Raw genomic sequence first — 25,617 nt, forward strand, 5'->3', positions numbered from 1 at the left:
TTTACAACCTTTACTTCCAGGGAGGGTATTTTGCTATCTGTGCCAAACTCTATGAGACCTAAGGTGCTATTATCCAAAGGTTACTTAACCTCTCTGCGTCTCTTCTCTTTGTGAAATGGGGCCAGTAAGAATGTCTACCTTATAGGTATGATATGAAAATTAAATGAAAGTATATGTAACTTACTTAGAGAATAATACTGAAGACATGGTAAAACCCTTAATAAACATTTGCTGTTACTTATGTTTTTTTGTATTACTCAAGAAGTCATAAGAATCACTTTCTAATTTGCACCAAACACTAAGAGCCCTTGGAGACATTTTCTTTCCTTCCTTCTTTTTTTTAATTTTTTTTTATTTTTAAGAAAAAAGTTAAGGAGTCCTACCTATGTATTCTGGATTGTTAAATATGTACACCTTGTGGCTGAACTTACTATATGTAAAATGTACTATATGTGCAATGGCTAAACTTACTAACTCCTTTGCCATTTCGCCTTAGGAACAGCTTCAAGAAAACAGGGAAGGGACAGTTGTGGTGGCTCATGCCCGTAATCTCAGCACCTAGGTAGGCTGAGACGGGAAGATTACTTGAGCTTAGGAGTTCCTGAGCCCAGGACATTGAGGTTGGAAGTCAAGACTGCAGTGAACTATGATCATGCCACTGCACTCCAGCCTGGGCTGCAGAATGAGACCCTGTCTCAAAACAAAAACAAAAACAAACAAAAACAGGGAAGGATCGTGGATGTTGGTTCTTTTCTGTCACAGAATTTCTGGAGCAAGAGAAAACAATGAATAGGATTTTAACTAGTTTATTAACAAAGATTTTATAAGATCAGGGATCATGGTAAGATCCTTTCAAACTAAACAGGTAGAGTTTCTAGAGTTACAGATTTGCAGTCAAAAAAAAAAAAAAAAGTTACTGGCCAAAGGAAGATGTGCCTCAACATCTGCTTTCATTTCACCTCGTTCCTGTCCTCTCCTCTCTGTGGTACTCTTTCATCCCCAGCCTCTTCTTACCTCAATCATTTTGCAGGAGTCCTTACTTCAACCTTTCCTCTTCTCTAGGAGCTCCTTAAATGTCAGTGTTGAAGACATGTTTGACAGTGCTATCTTATCCTACTTAATGTCCAACATTGTCTTCCTTTGTGCAGCATGGAGCAGATTGCAGGGCCTCATCATCTCCTTAAAGTTCTGTTTGGTCTGTTTTCCTCCAACAACCTGAGCTCTGACTCATCTCGGCCAAAGACCTCACTGCAAATCACCTTACTCTTTTTTACATCCTGCCTTTTCACAAGATGCATGTGCTTTAAATATACTCATAGCTTGTATAGCTATTTGCGGTTATTACATATGAGTTCATGTCTTTATTTTGTGGGTATGGAAAATGTATTCAAGGCAGAGGAATTAGCAAGCACCAAGGCCCCAAGAGGGGAGTATGCCAGATGAACTTAAGGAATAGTAAGGAGATGATGTGGTAGCTAGAGTGGAGAGAGAAAAGTACAGAGCCCATGGCAGGTGTATTAAGTCCGTTTTCATGCTGCTGATAAAGACATACCTGAGACTGGGGAATTTACAAAAGAAAGAGGTTTAATGGACTCACAGTTCCACATGGCTTGGGAGGCCTCATAATCGTGGTGGAAGGTGAAAAGCACATCTCACATGGTGGCAGACAAGAGAAGAGAGCTTGTGCAGGGAAACTCCCCTTTATAAAACCATCAGGTCTTGTGAGACTTATTCACTATCATGAGAACAGTACAGGAAAGACCTGCCCCCATGATTCAGTTACCTCCCACCGGATCCCACCAACAGTATGTGGAAATTGTGGGAGCTACAATTTAAATTGAGATCTGGGTGAGGACACAGCCAAATCGTATCAGCAGGGGAGGTTGGGGAGATAGTGAGAGAATCATACCCTGTAGGATTTTGTCAGTCACTGTTCTTCATGTCCTGACTGTTAGTGACCAGGTCTGCCTTGGCAAGAATGACTTCTTCTACAGAGGTGACTTTCTGACATAGTGTGTGCAGGAGTGTTCTTTCCCTTGATTTGGTTGCTAAGCTTAGAAGCTACTATCCGTTTAGCAGTAGCTGAATTTTTTGATTGCTTAATATATGTAATAATCATCCTTTCACACTGGTATGTGCTACAGCCTGGAGTATGAGTCCAGTTTTACTTATAACAAATTATTTTCAGAAATACATTAACATATTATTAGATTCTACAAGACACATAATTGAGAAGGTAAACTATCTTGTTTTACTACTAGTAAAACCTTAATAAATTGAGCAAAGTAATATTTGTAAAAATTAACATATATGACATTTTACTTCATTTTGTTAAAATATTTTTATTATTGTTTTAAGCCGTCTTAACCATTTTTAAGTGTACAGTTCAGTGGCATTAAGTACATTCACATTGCTCTGCAGTCACCACCACTGTCTACCTACAGAACTTTTTTTCATCTTGCAAAACTGTAATTCTATACCCATTAAGCAATAACTCCCCTTTCTTCTCTCTTCCCATCCCAGGCAACCACCTTTCTACTTTCTGCCTCTATGAATTTGGTACCTTTAGGTACCTCATAAGAGTGAAATTAAATGACATTTGTCCTTTATTTTACTTAGATGACTTACTTCACTTAGCGTAATGTCTTCAAGGTTTATTCATATTATGGCATGTTTGAGAATTTCCTTGTTTTTCAAGGCTGAATAATATTTCATTGAATGTATATAGTATTTTATCTACTCATTTCTTGATAGATAATTGGTTTGCTTCTACCTCTTGGCTATTGTGAACATGGATGTATAAGTATTTCTTTGAGATCCTGCTTTAAATTCTTTGGTTATAATACCCACAAGTGGAATTGCTGAATCATATGATAATTCTATTTTTAATTTTTTGAGGAAACTATATATTCTTTTCTGTAACAGCTGCACCATTTTACATTTCTACCAACAGTACACAAGAGTTCCAAATGCTCTGCATCCTTATTGATTTCTGTGTGTGTGTGATTTTTTTTAGTAGGTAGTAGCCATCCTGTTGGATGTGAGATGGTATCTTATTGTGCTTTTTATTTGTATTTCCATAATATTTAGTGATGTTAAACATCTTTTCATGTGCTTATTGGTCATATATATATATATTCAAGACACCTGCCCGTGTTTTATACCACTTGTTTTTTGTTGTTGTTGTTGAGTTTTAGAAATTCCCTTTGTATTCAGCATATGAATCCCTTATCAGATATGTGATTAGCAAATGCTTTTTTCCTTTCTGTTGAGAGTATCGTTGATGAACAAAAGTTTTTAATTTTGATAAAGTACATTTTATCTATTTTTTCTTTTGTTCTCTGTGCCTTCGGTGTTATATATAAGAAACCATTGCCAAATCCAGTATCATGAAGCTTTACCCTTATGATTTTTCCTAAGAGTTGAAAATTTTATTTATTTTTTAGGGTGGAACTCTGGAGAGAACCAAGCAAATCCTTAGGCATCAGCATTGTTGGTGGACGAGGGATGGGGAGTCGTCTAAGCAACGGAGAAGTGATGAGGGGCATTTTCATCAAACATGTTCTGGAAGATAGTCCAGCTGGCAAAAATGGAACCTTGAAACCTGGAGATAGAATTGTAGAGGTACCCTCCAGCGAGCTTTCTGTGCTAAAATTTTTCACCTGCTCCATCCTTTGTACCAAGGGAATTGTCATCTTCATACTAGTTATTCAACCCAGCATTCGAGTAAAATATGTGTGTGGTTAAATTATTTCTTTTTGTTTATTTTCATACATAATTTTCTCTTATGTATATAATGACAGATTATATGTTTTGATATAGAGACTGATGTTTGGAGATAAAGCCAACCATTTAAAAAAATTGGCTCCAAGGTAAAATAATTATGTTCTGTTTGAAAGAACAAAGCACAATTCTCAGGGAAAAAATTTGAATTAAGATTATATAGACATACAATGTATGTATATGTACACACACAAAATGTAGATATAATTAAGTTATTAATGAGGTTGTATTTCAAGAAATACTTAATTATTATCATTTCATTGCAGATAAACTTTGTTGGATGAGTGTTTTTTTTTTTTTTTTTTTTTTTCCCAAGTGAGTCTTTTTTAGTAAAATATTTAATGCTGAGACCTCAGTTACCTTTCATGTGAATCTTTCTCAGTCAAAGCCAGGATCTCCTTTTCAGTGCTGTATTCATCAGTGAAGACTCTGTGTGTGTGCCTGTGTGCATGTGTGTGCACATATATGTGTATTTTGTTACGTGTTAGAAGCATGTCAAGTTGTGTGTAATCTCTTAATTCAAAGCAAAGTTCAATACTTTAAATAGACTCTCCTCTCATAAGTCACTCACTCATTTACTCAACAAATATTCCTGGAACAGCTGTTGCATTCCAGGTGCTATAACAGGCTCTGGGCATCCCACAGTAAACAAGGCACTGTGCCTGCCTGCCAAGTGGGACAGACTTGACAAGTAATCAAGTCACTTCAGAACAGTGTGATAAATTATTTGATCGGGATAAGCATAATTTTATTTAGAAGGATAGAGAAAGGAGTACCTGACCCAGATTTTCTGAGTTTTCAGGATTTACAGAGTAGACTAAAAAAGACAACTTCTAAATAAAGATAATTTTATTAACACTGTAATGACCATTATATTTACTTTATAAAAGTGACTCTCATTTTCTAAACCCATGTAACTTACACATTGGAATACTTTAATTGTTCAGAAGAAGATTATAACATATCAACCATGACTTTAAAATGAACATTTGGATGATTGATTGATTGGTTCCTTCGTTGACTGACTGTCTTTGAGAGCCTTAGATAGAAGAAGATTGGGACCTGAGAGAAAACAGGGACTAAGTCCTTTTTTTGATGACCATTTATAAGGAAGAATGATAGGCTTTTTCTTTCTCCTGCATTCTTTCATTAGATGATATCTTAGACCCGTTTTAACGAACTCCTTTATGTAGGACACTACCTAAAATTTCACATTTTGGATTATCACTAAGAAGTTTATTTTACGCATACCTCACTATTAAATACCTTTGACCTAAATAGAAAAAGAGTTTTTGTTTTTTTTTTTATAGACAGGAAAGGTCATAATTTGCTCTCAAATGTTTTTTAAATATATTTAAAAAGTTAAAACTCCCCTTTAAAATGGAAAAGAAAGAACTTTTTTATGCTTTTTAAAATACTATATGCAATTTAGCAATGATTTGTGCCATATTGCAAGGGCTTTTCTAGTATGTAGGAAGCCTCAGTCCTCTGTAATCCCAAGGATTCTAAAGCGTGTCTCTACTAAGAGTTTCTCAAAATGTATGTAGACTAGGTGAGTGCAGATCTGCAAATCATTCCATTCTGAGAATGGAATGCTTTGGACTTGAGCAAAGATAATTAACATCCTGTTAAATTTTTCCACGAATGGAATATATAGTAGACATATGGTAGACGTGAATACTGACTTTTGTTCTACAAAAAAGTTAGAAGCTATTTTAATATGCACTGAAAAAATGTTGTCATCTAAGTATCAACCTGAGGGAGGTTTTTATCTAAATCTATATAATTCTTTTAAAGGTGGTAATGTTCTGTGCAAAGATCTAATAATGTTCTTTTCTAGAATTGTGTCCACTGTGGGTCTACTCTTCTAGTAATATTGTATATATCATAACGTGGTAATTGGAAATGATAAAATGACACTAACATCCTATAGTTTTCTGATAGGATTAGCATTTGGCCTTTTAAACTATTTTCCTTCTTATTCATAAAGTGTGTAAGCTGAGTTGATTACTCAGGCAAGCCATGATCAACAAAATTTACAAGATAACTTTCATTGTCAAACTATGTAAGAATTACTAACAAATAAACACAATTTCTTAGCCTCCAGCTCCTGTCATATCTACTACGAGGACTCTTTTGCAAAACTAACCTTACCATTATCTGATTTTTCTGGATATCAGAATTTTGTTTTGAACTTCAAGTTTCCCTGTACAGAGAGAATTACACAAGGCATCTCCCCTTACTTCCCAAACCACGCTATAATATATTAGAAGAAAATTAGTACGGTGACTTTCATGATGAAGACAGTGCTGCCAGATAGTTCCCTCATATTATTTCTTTAATGGTACTGATTTTTTAATTTGAAGGAGCAGCTGAGCAATGTAAGGAATGAAGAAGCAGAGCCTTCATTTCAACTAATTGTGACTTGAACTAATTATTGGAGACAGAGATATGTGTCCAAAGCAAGGGACCACAAGTCCGCTGGACAGACAGAAAGTTCTGCAGCTTCATATGTAGTCTCAATTATTTTTGATATTAAAACAGATTTTCTAGTCTAACCAAGTACCCCTAAAACTCCATATCCACACATTTTTTTGTTGTTCTATAGATTCTTGAAATGTTAAGCTGAGGCCTTCCATTGCAGGTGGATGGAATGGACCTCAGAGATGCAAGCCATGAACAAGCTGTGGAAGCCATTCGGAAAGCAGGCAACCCTGTAGTCTTTATGGTACAGAGCATTATAAACAGACCAAGGGTAAGCGAACACAAAGGGCAAGGTAGGCATATCCAAACAGTGTTCAACTTGGAATCTAATGTATCAAGGGCCAAGTTGTCTGGATGAGCAAAGATAGTGATTTTTCAAATCTCAGAAGACTTATTAAAAGTTTGTTTTGCTTTCTCAGAAATTGAGTTGTCCTGTAAATCCCTTCCACCATGTTTAATAAAGACTTTTGAGGTCTGTTGAATATACATAGAAGTAGGATTTATCAGTATCTCTAGGTATCTAGATGGTTAATTATTAGTATTCATTTTAATCACAAAATACACAAATTATTAAAAGAATTGTGGCATCATAATTCAGATTAATCATCTGTGATCTCTAGTGGAGCCCCTTAGAAGCCAAATAAATGGCATTTTCTTGAAATTTATTCTCTAGACAGAATCTCCTGCTTATGCAATCCCATAATCATCTGTGAATGATCTTTCATGTATTTGTGTAGCCCACTGAATGTTAAATTTGCACAGGGTAGATTTGGTTTGTTTACAAGTGATTTCATAATTGCTGTACTCTAGCCACAATCACTGTGTAGCTTTTCATCACTGTATAGCTATTGGTGGACAGAAACCTACCAACCCATTTTGCCATCAGTCACTACAGGTAAAATAGCTTTCAAAAACATTTTAGAAAATGTAAGCTACATTTAATGATTGTTGTTAACAAAAATACAGAGCAAGGCTTTGGATTTGATATGACTTGATGCTGAAGATGAAAATTTATGCCAAGAGTTTACAACTATTTTTTTGACTCCTTCTTTGTGCCTCATGAAAAAAAAATTCACATGCAGCAGTCATGAAGCATGTTGGATTCACATACCCCTTTGAAAGTTCTTTAGAAACATACACATCCATTCAAAAATTGCATACCATTTCCTAGATGTCCTGAAGCACTTACAGGCTCCTTTTTTGGGTTTAAGTTAGCAACCTCCATTATAGTGATTCTCTTTGAATTACCTGCTTACTAGCTTTTAGAGTTGGTTGTCTTTAAAACAAAAATATCAACATATGTGAGGGAAGTTGAAGGTATCATCTAAAACTTAAAATATGTAATTTTATTTGCAAAATACATTTAATTTAACTTGTAAAGTTAAGAATTTAAGATATTAGGGCTCAGTTTAACTTCTGAAATTAAGAATTTAAGATATTAAGGTTCAAATGATGAAAATAACCAACAGCTCTTTAGATGAGCTGTGTCAGAGTAACTTACCGATATTCTATGCATGGACTATAAAGTGACCAGATTTATTTTACTGGCCCTTCCTTCTGTTGTGAAGACAGGTGTAACTCTCGTCTGGGTTTACTGTAAAGAGTGAATCTAGTAGTTTTTAATGTAAGCACTTCAACATCTGCAGTTTTTAGTCATTCAGTTGTTTATTGTTAGGTAATAATTATCCATTCAGAAAGAAAATTTGCCAAATGGTAGGGCTGCATCATGCTGCATTCTTTACAGAACTATTCTATTTGTTTAAATAACTATAAATCCTTTTACATTTGTTTCCATTTGTATGTTAAACATAGACACAGCGTAATAATGTTAAATGAGTGTTTAAGTTAAAGCTATTTTTTTGTGGGTGGGTTTTAGTCCTTTTTTTTGTTTTATTTATAATTTACAATTTTTATGTCATTTGGGACAATACTATAAATTGCTGAATAGTGATTCTCAATATTGCTTTAAAAACTTAAAATTACAAATATTCCTTTCAGTGTCAGGCACATTTTCCAATGAGCTGGGAAGACCTTGTCTCATACACCTGGAAAATACCCTTATTTTGCTCTCTGAGGTATAATGATACCTGATTTTATAGCAGTTGTTCCAGGATAAATCTTGTTATGAATGACACATTTAGTCAAGTCATACTTATTTTGCTTTAGAAAATTAAAATTAATTTTGCATTTAAAACGAGATATATTTTGTTTCAATGATTTACTTCCTTATGGAAATAATTAGGTCTCTAGTAATCTAAAAGGGACACTCACAAATGCACATACTTAAAAGTCTCTTACTGATAATTGTTTTATCTGTAGTTGTAGGATAAAGCTCCTAGGAAATCTTAAATGTAAGGTGAAAAGCCAGTCAGTTGCTTTGGCCCTTACGGTCTTCACGAATCAGAAACTTCCAGAAGTAGCCCCGATTATTTCACCTGTATGACCCTTCACAGAATTCAATCTGACCGCATTTTCTCACTTAAAGGCAGGCCCTATTTAATATGGACTAGAGAATGTTTTTGTCTTCCCTGTGCTGCTTCGTTGTTAATATTTCCGCTTTTCTCAGCCCTTGAGACTATAAACAGAAGTATCATCATTGATTTTTTAATAAGAAATAGTTTGTTTCTAAAAATCTTTTCCTAATAATAGAGTAATCTACCATTGTATCTGCTGTGCCTATGCTATAGTTTTACACTTTGCTATCAGGGCCAAATTCTAATCCTCTAAGATCTGCAAATTGAAAAGAAAACAGAAGTAATAAAAAATTATAAACTAGAGCTTTCTTTAAATATTCCATTTGTTGCTAGTTTTGTTTTCTAGTGTTCTACAGAATTGTATAGTACACTGAAAACCTAAAAATCCCATGTAGGGAGATTAGAAATAATCTCCACCTTCCATAGCATTGAATTACGTTACCTAGGATGTATTTGTCACCTCTGCCTAGTCGTTTCTTCCACCTTAATAAATGGTCATGTGTCTTGGTATTTGTGATCTTCTCTTTTGTAAAGCAGGAGTTGACATTTTAAACTGAAAAGCAGAGAGAAAGTTGAGATGAGCAGAAATGTCATTGTGCCCATTTCTTTTCCTGTCTTCCCTCTGTAGGAAAAACATTGCAAGAAGAGCAGATTGAAAGGGTAATGTGGCATAAGCTTTAGTGCAGGCATACTGAGGAGAGAGTCTTTCCAGAGTGTTCTCCCATACAGGGTGGTGTCACATGACAACCTCTCCCTATACTTGACGCCTGCCAGTGGGGCTTTTTTATAGAGAGAAGTAACACAAACATTTAATTGGAGCCAAAATGAATTTTAAATGTCTGCAATTTCCCCTGAAAGATATAGTCAATAAAAGAAAAAGATAGCGGGTGTGAAAAGAGGGAGAAGAATTTATTGTGCTAAGGAAATTACTTTTTTTTTTTTTTAACTATGAAAATGCTAAATTCTATCTGGCAGTCATCCTGGCTTTAATATGTATTTTCAACTCTAACAGTCTGGCTCAGGGCTTATTACTGGCAAGCCACAAAACCTCTGAGAAACACTGTAAGGCAGGACTTCAAATATTGTCTAAAGCCTTATAAATTCTCCAATAATATGGGCAGTTTTATAGGAAATTTATTTATAACATGAATCTCCATGTTCCTACCTCCACAAAAACTGGGCAGAAATAGAGAACACCACTATACAGGAGTTCATTTTTTAATAAATTATTGATTTTTTAAGTTAAAAAATACTGTTGTTCTAAAGCACTGTCAATATCAAGTCAAAATATGAAAGTTTCCTTACTGGGAGACAAAATAAAAGAATAATGAAGGTTACCAATTAACTAGCAGACCAAATTATAATTTGCATTCTAGACAGATTATTTAAAAAAAAAACATAATTAGCTTTTAAATGTAAATAAAAAACTTGTATGGTTTTAATGTTGAACATGTTTACTGATATTCATGAAACATGTATTAATATATAAGATGGGCAAAATATATGTGCTTCTGTTAGTAATACTGAAGTCATTGAGCAAAAATAAAAGAAATTTGGAATCAGTTTGACAACTAGTCTCCTGTGTGGTTTGTGACCTGATTTAGACTCAGGTATAGATTTAGGTCATCAGAAACAAATCTTTAGTTTCAGACTATTTTAAGATGTTACTATTAATGACTGGATCTGATAGGATCTAGTTTCACACAAGCAGTTCTTTAAATCAGTATGTGCTTTGCTTTTAAAACTGAGTTGTTTTCAATACATTTCCTTTGCGTTCAGCGCCTCTTATGTTTCCTTTTAGAAATCCCCTTTGCCTTCCTTGCCGCACAACCTTTACCCTAAGTACAACTTCAGCAGCACTAACCCATTTGCTGACCCTCTACAAATCAACGCCGACAAGGTTGGATAATGCCCATTGTCTTGCTGTTGGTTGCCTTTTGCAAATGTTTTGTTCTTTGTTACTGCTGTGTCTTTGTCCCAGTTCACTATTTACTACATTTGGGCAGGAAAAAAAAAAAAAAAAAAAAAAACTCTCAAAGCTGTTTGGAGTGGGCATGAAAATCCTTTCTTAAGCACATTTTCCTGCCAGAGAATATTTATTTTTATTGCTGAAATTAAATGGCCCTTCTGAAGAGTAAGGGAGAATCATGAGTCCAATGCTTTTCTTTCATTTTGGTGTGATTTAAAATTTCTGATATTTAGATTTTTGTTAGTTGCCAAATGTATGATACGTTCACACATAGTTTCTTTAAAACCATGTGTTGATTTAAATCCTTTTCAGACTTCTACAAGGTGATCATAAAAGCTCTTCCATGAGTTAATCACTGCACAAATAATTGTGTATGTGTACATGCAGGAGTCTGTTGAATATTCATGAAGCATGCCCATGTAATTGCCTGAATCAGGAAACGTAACTGTTTCAGTGCTCGTAAATCTATACTTGGATCTTCTCATTTTCTGATGAAATTATAAAACCAAAATTGAAACAAAAATTTATAAGAATTTATATACCATAATTTGATCATGAAAAGAAAGAAAGCAGTCAACACTTTTTTTTTTTTCAGGAAACACTTTATGAATATTCGTCAGATTTCCATGTTATTGTAATAAGTACCATGTTATTGATATGGATAACCAAAGATGCTATATCTGAAGCAATATGTTTTCTATTGCTATAGGAATTACAGAATTCAAGTAGAATTATCTTCTATTGTTCCCCAACTAACCCTTTTGCTCCCATACCCTTTAAGGTTTGTGTCAGTGTGGAATTTTCATATGTGGGTGTGTTACAGTGTGCTTTATGTGTGTGCTGTACTTGATGTGTACATACACGGCATGGAGTGATTTCAAGTATACATTGCATTTTTGACAATGAAGGCTAAGCAGTCTTTGTTAAAGAGCTATATTTTCATGAATACCTTTTAAAAAGTGTCACTAACAAGGCAGATACATGATCCTGATGAGAATGAGGGTGTCAGGTATATGAAAATGTAACACCTGATTGCCCCTCAAGTAAATAGAGGCTTATATTGGTTTTATTAGTCAGGTAGGTTTTGGTTTACTCACAGTATGAAAATGTTGTGCCTGAGATCCCAGACAGTTTTTCAGATAAGCAGGTTTTGTTTGTTTGTTCTTAAAATAACAGCTCAGAAAAATTATTCAGCAAGATGTATAAAATGTCATCTTTAGATTTGTTAAAATTATGGGAAGTTTAAATTAGATTTTGTTCCACTTTTTAAAAATGGAATGGACTTAATCAATGCTTGATAACATTTTCTGTTGTTACAGGGAAGTAAAGTTTTTTAGTCAGAAAAATTCTAAAGTGCATATCTTGCTCCTTTTACTGTGATAATGAAACTTGATTGGATCAAATGAGGGTTTTGTGTGTGTGTGTGTGTGTGTGTGTGTGTGTGTGTGTTTGCTTTTATTGGTATATTATTAATTTGAGACATTTATGGCACAGCATTTGGGAAGATAACAAGGGTTCCATTTACATTAGTAAGTTTCATCTGTTTGTCCAATGACGTATAGACTGAACATTTCAATATAGCAGATTCTGTAATCTGACACTTATGCCCTTAAATCCCTATCAGTCAGCTTTTTGCTTTGCCAGAAAATTGAGTGCTTTCTGAATCAACAAAGAAAGGTCACATTCAGTCTCAGATAGTTCTAGTGTTCAATATATTTTTAGGTATTCTAATTCTTGGCACCAATAAATAATTGCTAAGTAATTGGTGCATGTTTATCACTTAATGTATCCTTGTAAGAAGTCAGTTTAAAAAAAAACATAATGTTTTTCTAGATATAAACATACATAATAAAACATTATAATAGAGGAATTCTTATGCAGTAAAAAAGTAAAATAAAGACATATAGGAAAACCATAGGTTCAAGGCATCAGGGACAGCTTCCTAACAAGGTTAGAACTTTAGCTGGGTGTCCCTGACCTTTGAGTTAGGTACTGTCATACTTATGCAAGTTGGAGGAGACATCATGATATAATGGAAAGTGTACTGGATTAAGAGTTAAGCAAAAAGAAGTCTAGTACCACTGTTTGATTTGAAACAAAAACTTTCACTTCTTACAGTCTCAGGTTCAAAAGGTTTATTCATCTGCAAAATGAATAAAATGAACTCAGTGACTTAAAGAGCTTTCAAACTCTTAACATTCTGTTTGATCATCTATAATATTAGGTTGGTGCAAAAGTAATTGGAGTTTTAATGGCAAAAACTGGAATTATTTTTGCAATATAAGAACTTGATGATGCCAAGTCCTTTTTTTTTTTTTTTTTGAAATAGGACCTATGACCCTAAGTGACAGCCAGTATGCCACACTTTGGCTTTCTCTTAAGGAGCCTCTGTGTTTCTTCGTTTATCTTGTGATCTGCCTTGGGAAGGGAAAACTGGTATTCTTAAAACCATGCCTCTCAGATCCGAGTGTGTACTCTGTGCTAACAAACTGGCTCCCTGGTAGACAAGCCTGCATGTGTGGTAATTGCTGTCCTGGATTTGTTAAGAGAATCATGTGGAGAGAGGATTCAGGTAGCAATAAATAATTATTTATGTTTAGTCTCACTAATAAGCTTTGAAGGGCAACTTCTTTGTTAATTTTTTTTTCCTGCAGTTTCTTGGCAGATTTTTCTACATGCCTCAAATCTTACCCAGACCCAAACGTTATAACTTTTGAATGACATTTTTTTCTAGAAGGGAAAGTTCAGTTTTCTACCAAGTCATTTAAGCCTTCAAATTCATTAATTCATTGGATTAAAATAGCAAATAAAAGCTTAGTGAAATATTCTCTGATACTACTTAGTTTAATATATTTAAACTTTGCCTGAATCCCATCTAATATTTCTTATCTATTTATATATATATAAATAGATATATATGGAAATAAGAATATGTCAAAAACAAAGTCCGGCTTTAAAATATCAAACAAATAATGGAAAGCTCATTTATATATATGTTATATATATATATATTATATAAAATATTTAACAATCTGAGCCTTCCATTATTTGTTAGATATTATATATATAGGCCGGGCGCGGTGGCTCAAGCCTGTAATCCCAGCACTTTGGGAGGCCGAGACGGGCAGATCACGAGGTCAGGAGATCGAGACCATCCTGGCTAACACGGTGAAACCCCGTCTCTACTAAAAAAATACAAAAAGCTAGCCGGGCGAAGTGGCGGGCGCCTGTAGTCCCAGCTACTCGGGAGGCTGAGGCAGGAGAATGGCGTGAACCCGGGAGGCGGAGCTTGCAGTGAGCTGAGATCCGGCCACTGCACTCCAGCCCAGGCAACAGAGCGAGACTCCGTCTCAAAAAAAAAAAAAAAAAAAAAAGATATTATATATATATGAGCTTTCCATTATTTGTTATTATATATATATATATTATATACATATATGAGCTTTCCATTATTTGTTAGGCATTTTAAAGCCAGTCTTTGTTTTTGACATTATAATCTTATTTCTTCTTCTTGAAGTTTTCTTCCTTAGACTGCACAAACCCACTGCATTCTTTTTGTTCCCACAGGCACCCAGTCAGTCAGAGTCAGAGCCAGAGAAGGCTCCATTGTGCAGTGTGCCCCCACCCCCTCCTTCAGCCTTTGCAGAAATGGGTAGTGATCACACACAGTCATCTGCAAGCAAAATCTCACAAGATGTGGACAAAGAGGATGAGTTTGGTTACAGCTGGAGTAAGTTGTCTTTTTGTGATGCATTTAATTATAAGAGGTATTAAAATAGCTCCGAGTTTCTCAAGGATTATGCCCTGGATAAATAAGTATGTTGCAGCTTTGTGATATATACTGCAGTTCTGTGTGGAAAGAAATAGTGTTTGTTTTGCTTGAATACAGCATACATTCCTGAGGCATGAAGTCATACTCTTCCTTTCCTTTAAAAGTGCTGTTAAAGCTCACTCTGCCTTTTGTATGAGAATTAATAAGGACAGGGCACTCTCTCAGAAGCTATGCCACTCTGTGTCTTGAACAAGTCACCATCCCTTTCTGGGCCTCAGATTCCTCATGTAAAATCTGGCTGTTGTTGATATCACACCTTGAACTTCTGGTGTATTTTCTATACCAGAATGGTGATGTAGTATAATTGTGGAGATAAAAACTTTAGGTATTGACTAAACTGTTTAACTGTCTCTAAGCTTTAGCCTAGTGATTATCTCTCTTTTTAAAATGGAGTTCTCCCCTCAGGTTGCTAACATTCAATTAGACAGTGCCAAAAGAGTGCTAAGCACAGCGCCTGGTGCCCAGCAGTCTTTCATAGGCAGCTGTTATTAGGACCAATAGGGAGTCTCTGTTTTCTAAGCAAATACCATTTTACAGGAAAATATTTAAAATTTAGCCCAAAGTTATCAATGTCATTGTTTTAAAAAGTTTTATTTTAAAAATCGAATTATTTCCTTTAAGAAAGCTGCGGTACATCTTTTTAGGAAGTACAGAACATAAAAGCTGTGCTGCTATATTGTGGGAATCAGGAAATAGTTTATGAGGTTGATGCAGTTAGGAATCAATGTAGAATGCATGACATTAGCCCATTAGCCATATAGTAACGTTTTCTAAGATGACTGGTAAAGTTTGTAGGTTTCTCAGTCTGTTCTCAGTGACGCTAGAGCGTATTGCTAACAATCAATGTGGTCAGAATGTACTCTTGAGGAAAATGTGAACTGGAATGTTTCGGTTTTCTATTATGAAGCCACCCCGAAATGTAATGCCATAAAACAATAATTTATTATTAATCTATCAAAGGGCAGTGGGTGACTGGGCCCAACTGGGCTGGACTTCCAAGACAGTTCATTCACGTGGTTGGCAAGTAATGCTGGCTGTTGGCTGGTTGCTCATCTGTGGCTGTGCACTGCAGCACCTACATGAGGCCTTAGCCCTCATAGATTGAATAGGGTGCACAATAACCATCACCTCTTGAAGATGTGGGATAGGAGATATAAATGGTGTCATCTAATTAGGAAATGTGTCCCAAAGCTGGGATACATATATCAAGTTGTCCTGGCCTGATAGCTGTGTGCAAAAAGGAAGCTCATTTCCTTCATTTTGCATATATCTACTAAGAAACTACCCAACATGATGTGGTATACAATGTTGATATTCCAGTGGGAGAAAAGCTCCCACTGTTCAGTGAACACAGATATTCTGGATGCCTCAGTTCTGTTCTCCCCTGCAAATGATCAAGTTTCTGGTTTAATCATAGTCTTTTGAGAGTTTGTAAATATGAATTGCTTCTCTTTGGCATAACCACCCCAAGGTGAACTGATTAATCAGACATTGTGCTCTCTGCACCCTAGATGCAAAGAAATTCCTCAACGTTTGGGTCCTCCAGGAAACCAGTCCTGATGCCCAAGTGACTAGTCTATTTAGCTTTTAACTGACAAAGATTACATTTTGGTACAAAATACTGCCCTTTTGAGATAAAACTAAATAGTTTTCCACAGTAAAGCATTTGACTGTAAATTAACTTTAAATATGTATTTGTTGTTGTTGTTGTATGTAGAAAATATCAGAGAGCGTTATGGAACCCTAACAGGTGAGCTGCATATGATTGAACTGGAGAAAGGTCATAGTGGTTTGGGCCTAAGTCTTGCTGGGAACAAAGACCGATCCAGGATGAGTGTCTTCATAGTGGGGATTGATCCAAATGGAGCTGCAGGAAAAGATGGTCGATTACAAATTGCAGATGAGCTTCTAGAGGTAAGTTTTTGTGGAAAACTTTGAATTTATTCTTGTTTTATAAGTGTAATGGAACCGTCAGTTTCCAGAAAATCACCTATACCTTATAGCGACTGAGAAAGCCATTGCTTGCTTAATAAAATAGATGCATTGCAGCAAATCTGGCTGTAAACCAAATTTCTTCTAAGTAGAGTCCATGTTCCCATTAACATCCATTAAAAGGTCATGACTGTGTAGCACCAAAAACAATTTTTGCCCCAAGATAGTAATAAAGCTCACACTTCAAAAGCATTTGTTTTGTGTGCTGCATTTTTGTTAGGAGTTTTTGAAAAGCCAAGTGACCAGTCATTCCCCAGAGGCTGACCCACTGGACATTCTGGAACTTGAATCACTAATGGGAGAAGTGATGAGGGTGAGGTGGGGTGAGGTCAAGGTTAAGGCTAAATAACAAGCAGTAACTCAGCCTGCCAAACAAAATAAATTTGTGGACCATACTTTATAGGGTTTAGAATTTTATTTGCTTGTATTGTTTGTCCTTGCCCCTCCTGGGCTGGGATCCACATGATTTTACACTGCCTTTATACTCTTCCCATGCTGAGTATGTTTCTCCCTATAGACATGGAAGGCTCAGTTGGCAGTGACTAAATGACCAAATGACTGATCCAGTCATTTGCATTAGGCACTATACTGTTTAGGCACAGTTTGCTGCCTAAATCCTGAATCTACCCAGCATTCCTTCTCCCAGTGACCTACTTCCAGGGCTTGAGTTTTGAGACTAAGTGGGAAATACGACAGTAAGGAACTTCCCAGATGGTCTTGCGGGTGACAGGTTTTTCCACAGAACCCTCATTTTGTGCAGAGCATCCTGGGAGCCCAGTGCCTGCCAGGAAATTTGCTGTCTACTCTTCTGCAGTTGGTCCCAGTGGTGCCTCTTTATCAGCAGTCCATGGATGTCAGACTTCATGTGCATTATTTTAACGCTGGCTTTAAACATGAGCTATTCTATTATTCACCATGAAAAGTCAGGTTCATGTTCTGCAGAGGAAAATATATAACATTTAATATAAAGTATATTTTAAAGGAAGAAAAAAATGTGCTTTTCATTAATGAGGAAGGATGATAAAAATTTATGATACTAAAATTTCAGACCCAACTAATGATATTTATTTCTCGCAGATCAATGGTCAGATTTTATATGGAAGAAGTCATCAGAATGCCTCATCAATCATTAAATGTGCCCCTTCTAAAGTGAAAATAATTTTTATCAGGTGATCATTTTTCTTTTGCTAGTTTACCAAATACTTTTTGTTAGCATTTCTACTCGGAATTCTTTTGAATGAAAATAAAACATTTGTGGCCGGGCGTGGTGGTTCACGCCTGTAATCTCAGCACTTTGGGAGGCTGAGGCAGGCGGATCATGAAGTCAGGAGATCGAGACCATCCTGGCTAACATGGTGAAACCCCATCTCTACTAAAAAAAAGAAAAAACACAAAAAATTAGCCAAGCATGGTGGCACGTGCCTGTAGTCCCAGCAACTGGGGAGGCTGAGGCAGGAGACTTACTTGAACCTGGGAGGTGGAGGTTGCAGTGAGCTGAGATTGTGCCATTGCACTCCAGCCTGGGCAACAGAAAGAGATTCTGTCTCAAAAAAAAGAAAGAAAAGAAAATATTTGTAAATATGTAAGTGTCATAGTTCCAGGTTTTGGGGGTTAAACATTTTTCTCTGATAACCTTCTGACTTTTGAAGTAAGAGAATGGAAATAATACCATTATGTTATAACAGGTTGTTGTTTTTTTGCTTTCAGAAATAAAGATGCAGTGAATCAGATGGCCGTATGTCCTGGAAATGCAGTAGAACCTTTGCCTTCTACCTCAGAAAATCTTCAAAATAAGGAGGTATATGTGACTTATGTTTGTTTCTCTGGGAAGACTTGATTGATGTGCACCTTATTAATTCAATCAAACAATTACCTAACACTTAGGGATCTCAGAGGTAGATAAGTTATAGCCTTGGCCTTCAAGGAGTATAAATCCTAGTATAAGAAGACGCTCATGGAAATAAGCATACCACTTATGTGAAGAGTAATTGTAGTCTGCCTAGGGAATAGTGAGGGTAGGAAAAGAGTTATCAGTTCTGCCTCTGAAAAGAAATGGAGAATAAAACTTTATAGGGAAGGTTACATGTGAAGTGTATGTTGGAAGATTTGGGAGGTAAAAATGTTGCAAGCAGAGGGCATGGAGTGAGTAATGGCATGGATACTCTGGCCAATGCAGGGAACAAAATTATAGAGCATCACTGAGCAATGAGGGGCAGGGAATGGGAGCTGGTGGGGAAAGGGTCAATGTTAGAGGGGAAAGGGTCAGATCATGGAATACACTGGTAGGCTAACATGTGCCAGCCTTGTCTTTGAGACAGTGTGGAGCTCAAAGAATGAGAAGTGTATAGTTAAAAATTTCTCTGGGTTCGCCGCCTCTCCCACCGGCCCGATGAGCTGCAGCGGCTCCGGCGCGGACCCCGAGGCGGCGCCGGCCTCCGCCGCCTCGGCCCCAGCGCCCCCGGTCTCGGCTCCCGCCGCGCTGCCCGCCAGCACCGCTGCGGAGAACAAGGCCAGCCCCGCGGGGACAGCCGGGGGGCCTGGGGCTGGAGCAGCTGCTGGGGGCATGGGACCCTTGGCGGCGCGGGCCGGGGAGCCAGCTGAGCGGCGTGGGGCGGCTCCGGTGTCGGCGGGTGGCGCGGCGCCCCCAGAGGGGGCCATGTCTAACGGGATTTACGTACTGCCGAGCGCGGCCAACGGAGACGTGAAGCCGGTGGTGTCCAGCACGCCTTTGGTGGACTTCTTGATGCAGCTGGAAGATTACACGCCTACGATCCCAGATGCAGTGACTGGTTACTACCTGAACCGTGCTGGCTTTGAGGCCTCAGACCCACGCATAGTTCGGCTCATCTCCCTAGCTGCCCAGAAATTCATCTCAGATATTGCCAATGATGCCCTACAGCACTGCAAAATGAAGGGCACAGCCTCCGGCAGCTCCCGGAGCAAGAGCAAGGACCGCAAGTATACTTTGACCATGGAGGACTTGACCCCTGCCCTCAGCGAGTATGGCATCAGTGTGAAGAAGCCGCACTACTTCACCTGAGCCACCCAACCTAAATGTACTTGTCTGCCCCCATGTCCCCATACCAGCCTGTTTTCATAATAAACTTTATTGTGACAGGCGGGAAAAAAAAAATAAAATAAAATAAAAATTTCTCTGGCAGTACTGTAGAGAAAAATCAGAGATAGCAGGGGAGAAAAGTTAGAGGAAGTAAGATAATTATTGGAATAATTCAGGAAACAGTTAACGAGGACCTGAACTAAAGCTAGAAGAGGGAATGGTTACATCAGATGTTTAAAACCCAAATTGGTAATACTTCATCCCCAAATAAATGTACTCATTGAGGAAAAATGAATGGTTGAAGATGTGTTTATCCAACAAATATTTTCTGAGTACTCGGCCTTATACCAGATATTGCTCTCTGGACTGGAGAATAAAACAGATAGGATATACAAGGTTTTCAGATGTCTGACTTAGTGATATGAGGAGTGGCTGTCTTTTACCAAATAGAAAATACAGAAAGATATTTGCAAAAATATGGTACATTCTATTTGTGGCAGGTTAAGAACGAAGTGCCTGTTGGATAGCCTGGTAGAAGTGTACATTGGGACATTTGGTCTCCAGTTTAGAGATGATTTCCTGTAGATGCAGATTTGGCATTTCTTAGCCATGGAAGCTGAGGTGCTTGAGAGAGCATTTAGAGAGAAAGAAGGCCAAGGGCACAATCATGTGGTAGCAACAATAAGCAGGAAGGTGAACAAAGAGATCAGAGACTATGAAGAACCAGGAGGGCATGTGGCAGAGCAGCAGAGGAGAGTGTCTTTCAAGGGTACACTCCACAGCTCTACATGCTGCCATGTAGCAAGAATCCAGCAAGAAGATGAGTAGAGAGAGTCCTTTGGGTTTGGTAACTAGGAGACTTTTAGTGGTTTTTGAGGAGGCAAATGATGGACAAGAAATCAAGGAGAGAGAGAGGCAGTGGCTAGAGGGTGATAGAGAATTGGGAGAGTGGTTTTGTTTTGATTTAGGAAAGCTTTGGATACATGTGTATGATGAATAAAAGGAGTTAGTAGAGAATGAAAAGCTTTAAATTAGAGGAACCTTGGTGATTATCAGTGGGGGTAGCTGTAGGAAGAGAAACATTCTTTCCTAAATCAATATATAAAAATAGAGCTTATGTGTATATAAGATAGATGTACAAATCATTGTCTCATTCTGGCTCCTCCTAACTTTCAACTATGCCATGTGGTTATTTAAGATAACTAGGTTATAAAGTAATATATTTTGTTTTCATATTACTTGTACTAAATATGTCTCTTAAGGAATTTTTAATAATGTTCAGGTAAAACATTAAAATTTTCAATTCACTTGATAAATAACGCAGTAAAGAATAATGAATGGTGTTTCTGCTGGTGCTCTGTCAGTGAGTTTCACTATTTGGTAGCTGCGCTGCCATCAGTTTTCGTTATACAGTAAATCCAGGCAGCCTTCAAGCCACTTGGTCTATCTGTGCTCTCAACTGATTGTTGTCCAGTTACACCTCATAAGTATTTTGAAAAGAATATAATGTTCATAAATTCCATGGAATGTTAAAATAGCAAAAATGTATTAAAATAAATAAATGTATTAAAATAGCAATAGTGTATTAAAATAAATGTATTAAAATAATTTTGTATAATGTATAAAATAATTTTGAATAAGTGGCCCTTATATTTAAACAAATCAAAATTCCTAACATGTAGTTGCCCTTTTTGTCATTTCTTTCCCTCTGTCAGACAGAGCCAACTGTTACTACTTCTGATGCAGCTGTGGACCTCAGTTCATTTAAAAATGTGCAACATCTGGAGCTTCCCAAGGTAAATCTGCTTTGAATTGGAATGAAATGATGTGAGTTCCTTTACATCAGTATTCTAATTCACTGTGTTCTCAAAAGTGTGGTCTCCAGATTAACAGCATCAGCATCATCTGAGATTTTGTTAGAATTGCAAATACTTGGGCCCACTCAAACTTACCTGCTGAATGAAAATCTCTAGGATTGGGCCCAGAAGTTTGTGTTTTATTAGACCTGCCTGATGCACATTTAAGTTTGAAAACTACTGTGCTAACTGATACTTTATCAGGGTTCCAGCTTGCCCTTTTGTAATTATTCCAAATTATCAAATTTAGTTATCTGTCCATTGATTGCTTACTAAGGTCCTGCTATGGAGGAAATAAAAATAAAGAAATAGAAGTTATGGTTTTGTCCTTTAAAAATAGGAAAGCTCATATATTTAGAAGTGAACTTTCGACTCAGATGATTGCCTTTAAGAGAGAGTTTGCTAGACAGAAACCTATAAATGCTTTTGGGTGCTTCAGGCTCATGCAGGTAAGCAGGTGGACAATGGATGAGCATGGGTATAAGCTGAAAGAGCAGTGAAGTGCCCAGGAAGAAGAGGAAGGCAGGAGGTGGGGCAGGGAGGTCAGAGAATATTTATAGGAAATGCTGCAGACAGAAGGAAAGAGAGTGGTCCGTATTGCCTCTCTCCAACCAGGAGGCAGTGCAGTATGATGCTTGAGAGCCTCGGCTCCAGGGTCATTCTGTCTGGGTTGAGTCCTTGTTTCATCAAATACACGCTTCACACATTGTATGATCTTTCTTTGCCTCAGTTTCCTCATTTGTAAATTGAAGATGATAATAGCACCTTTATCCTAGCACATGGTCAGATTTTGTTAAGTATTCAGGAGAAAAAAAAATACCCTGATGATATTGATATTTTATTGCTGCTGTTTTTTATAGTGATAACCATATACAAAAATGCATTGCTCTAGTCTTGTACTAGACACGTAAGAGAAGTCTTTATCATGATGGACTATTTCTGTTGTGGTTAAAAAGAAAAGAAGTTACTAAAGTCTTTTTACCTTTCTATCAAGAAGTCCATACACTTCAGTTTGAGACCCTGATTCTATCGCCATTTAAGACAGATGACATCTTCCTCTTTCCCTTTCTGATTTCTGCTCTTAGTTTCCTTTCCTCCTAAATCCTGAAGAGTTTATAATATTTAACAGTGCAATCATTTTCCTATAATTTGTTAATTATGAAACATTTAAATGTATGTTGGATACTTTATAATGAATGATTTAAAAAAAAATCTGTTTGTGTTGATCTTTAGAAAAGTCCAAAATTAGATAATTTACAAATATCCTTTCATGGTATGGATTTTAATTTATCATCTGAGGCTTAGTATATTCTAGGATATAGTGAGTGCCCAGGAAATGTTTGCGGAATGAACATGTTAGATGAGTAAAGAGCAGCCTACTATAGTGGTTGGGAGCACAGACTTAAAGCCAGACCACTTGGGTCAGAGACCTAGATTTGTCAATCACTGGCTATGAGACTGTGACTTTGAGCATGTTTCTTAACCTGTACATTGTTTTGCCTTTTGAAAATGGACTTAATAATTGTCCAACTTACCTCATAGACTTGTAGTGAGAATTAAGTATATATTGTGAAAATTAAATATACATACGTACAGTTTCCAGCACCTGGCACACATATACAAGTATTGCTTGCTATTATTATTGTTTTAATAATTAGGGATGAATAAGCTGGTATAGAGTTGTCTGATGGCTACTTGTCAGTGAGTTTCTCTGATGTTTTCAGTTTCCACATTAGACTACCTGATTAAGGTGCTTGATAGATGTTCATAGCATCTTAATCCCCTACTCAGAACCTCCTAAGGACGTTCATTTCCAAACAGATACGTTCAAGTTCTTTGGCTGGGCATTTAGCAATGAGGGTGGACAGAAACCTGTGCTGTCTGTCAGAAGCCCTTCTTACATCCTGAGTGATTGGCTATAAATCATTTAATCCCATTGGTCCTCACTTTCTTCTTCTGTAAATGGGGCTGCCTATATTAAGGGTTATTGTTGGGATTGGATGAGCTAATGAGCAAGGTTCCTTCGTTCTGCAATATAAAAGCTGGTTTCTGCCTTTCGCCTCCTTTTTTATTTATTCAGCAGATGTCTATTATGTGTACTTCCCTTTCTAAATTAGATGCAATTGAGGAATGCAGGACCTTGGAGAACCTCAATATATTGCCCACTGAAAGCTTCCATTTATATGTAGATTTCAAACAAATCTAAAGCTCAGGTAGCTAGAATGTATTTATTGATGAAAGCCAAAGTATGTAAGGGGATACAAGAATCTTTTAAAAGTAGCTAGACAGAAGAGGCAATTAACCATGATTTTAATGATTTTAAGTGTGGGCTTTGGAGTCACTTAACTTCTCTGGGCAATAGGCAAGCCATTTGTTCCATGGTGAGCAGGTATATGCAAACCAACCTCCAAAGACTGAGGCAGCTGGGAGCCTGAAGAAAGAGGCTGACAAATCCAGTTTATCAGAAAGAAATGCTTAATAAGGACTTATGTACAGAAGCCATGTTGCTGGTGGCCACAAGACACTGGATCCCAGCATCCACCCTCCAGAAAGTATTCTTTACATAGCAAGGATAAAGACATGTAGCTGGTCACGTCTCAGAGTTTCTTGCTGAAACTTGTTACCAGTGGAGAGGTTAGGTAAACATCTTTATGAAGGATTATCTATGCTACAGGGCTCGCTACAGAACACCTTGGTATGCAGGAGTCAAACACGGGTCACCATGGCAGTTTCGCTTCAAGGTGATGTCACTCTTGCCATACAACAGGCTATTTTTCTATACCGTTTAACTTCTCTGGGTCTCACTTTCCTCATGAGATGAGGAGAATCCCTTTACATTAGAGATGCTATTGTAAGGATTAAATGAAAGAATTTATACAAAGTGCTTACCACAGTGCGAGGTATTATAATTATTTTTGTTAATACTTCTAACCATGAATTTCTGAGTTCCCAATAGAATATATCCTTGGAAACATCTCTTGAGGAAGCCATTGTTAGAAATGACGTTAAGTGACATATTGCATTAAGCCTGGCACTCCTAACCCCATTATTACATGGCTCTGAGAATAAAACTCCATTAAGCAAAGAAGGGAGAAAGACACAGCTTCTAACACTCATGAATCAGCTTATATCTTTTGTCATTTTTACTATCCTACATTTTTTAAAAATTATAGTTAGTTGTTTGACATAATAATTCAATGGTAATGTAACATGTGTTCATTATGTTATTTACTTCTTAGCAACCCTGTGAGCTTGCTATTATTTTCTCCACTTTGAACTGTTCCCATAACTCCAAATAGTAGAGCTGGAATTGAACTCTGGTCTTCTGCCTCCAAGTCCCATTTCCCATCCATTACCTATTTCAACTTGCTACTAGGCCCCATCTGCCTTTCTAAAATGCCTGTATGTTCCTTCTAGGAATCCTGTACTTCAGTCAAACTGATTTGAATCAAGAGCTCATGGAGAAGGTTTTGAGAATTTATCCCTCCTTGCCTTGGTTTATATCACTTGGTCTTTCTGACTTCTTTTAACTTATATAAATCCTACATACACTAAAGACCCAATTTAAATCTCACCTGTGTTTATTTTGAAATATTACTTCAATATTTTGGTTTATATAGTACTTACTATTAATGTCTTCATTTTGTTTGTCACTTAACCATGTTTGACCCAAGAGCTTGTCTCCTGTGATGAAATTTGATGTGGGTATCTTTTCTGTACATCTAAAACATACACATGTTGAGAGAAGAAATTCTCACTTTTTCTTTCCCATTACTTACTGTCATGGACATAGTTCAGACTGAGTAAGTATCTGGGAAGGAAGAATGAATGAACAGTTATGTGCCGTACATGCATAAGGGGGAAAGATGTTGAGATCAGGAGAGTCAGGAAGAGAATAATTTTTGCATTGTCTAAAAGTGAGAGCTCTACTAACAGCTCATTTCTAGTTCTGTTTTGACTCCTTAGAAACTCTCAAGTCAATTATCTTTTTTTAATCTTTTCTATTTTTTAAAAATGGGAAAATAGAAGTATAAGCAGAAAGCTCCCATACATAGAATCTAAACCCACAGTAGCTGACTGAAATGCAAATTCAGTTGATCAGAAAACAGTTTTGATTAAAGATTAATTTTTAGCACAGTTTGTCCTAGGAGGTACCCTTGCATCAAAGC

The 25,617-nt window shown here is 36.9% G+C and overlaps 1 protein-coding gene and 1 pseudogene across 15 annotated transcripts in view; both read left to right on the forward strand.

The window, feature by feature from the left end:
• The window catches only part of MPDZ (multiple PDZ domain crumbs cell polarity complex component), a 175,581-nt gene that overhangs the window by 125,130 nt on the left and 24,834 nt on the right, over positions 1 to 25,617 (forward strand). For 6 of the 14 annotated variants that reach the window (XM_023213136.2, XM_031934052.1, XM_031934050.1 and 3 more), the window contains 7 exons: positions 3,447 to 3,624; positions 6,428 to 6,538; positions 14,278 to 14,440; positions 16,260 to 16,456; positions 17,612 to 17,703; positions 18,242 to 18,332; positions 21,308 to 21,388. In XM_023213136.2, coding sequence (XP_023068904.1) covers positions 3,447 to 3,624; positions 6,428 to 6,538; positions 14,278 to 14,440; positions 16,260 to 16,456; positions 17,612 to 17,703; positions 18,242 to 18,332; positions 21,308 to 21,388 — 913 coding nt within the window. Of the gene's footprint in view, positions 1 to 3,446; positions 3,625 to 6,427; positions 6,539 to 10,542; positions 10,642 to 14,277; positions 14,441 to 16,259; positions 16,457 to 17,611; positions 17,704 to 18,241; positions 18,333 to 21,307; positions 21,389 to 25,617 lie in introns of all 14 variants that reach the window. The other 8 variants (XM_031934056.1, XM_031934057.1, XM_031934054.1 and 5 more) reach the window with 2 other exon arrangements.
• Positions 18,899 to 19,672, forward strand: LOC111543281 (annotated as a pseudogene). Its single transcript, XR_002731802.3, has one exon. The product of XR_002731802.3 is annotated as a transcription initiation factor TFIID subunit 10 pseudogene (transcript).

Source organism: Piliocolobus tephrosceles, chromosome 14 (assembly GCF_002776525.5).
Source record: "Piliocolobus tephrosceles isolate RC106 chromosome 14, ASM277652v3, whole genome shotgun sequence".
Taxonomy (NCBI): domain Eukaryota; kingdom Metazoa; phylum Chordata; class Mammalia; order Primates; family Cercopithecidae; genus Piliocolobus; species Piliocolobus tephrosceles.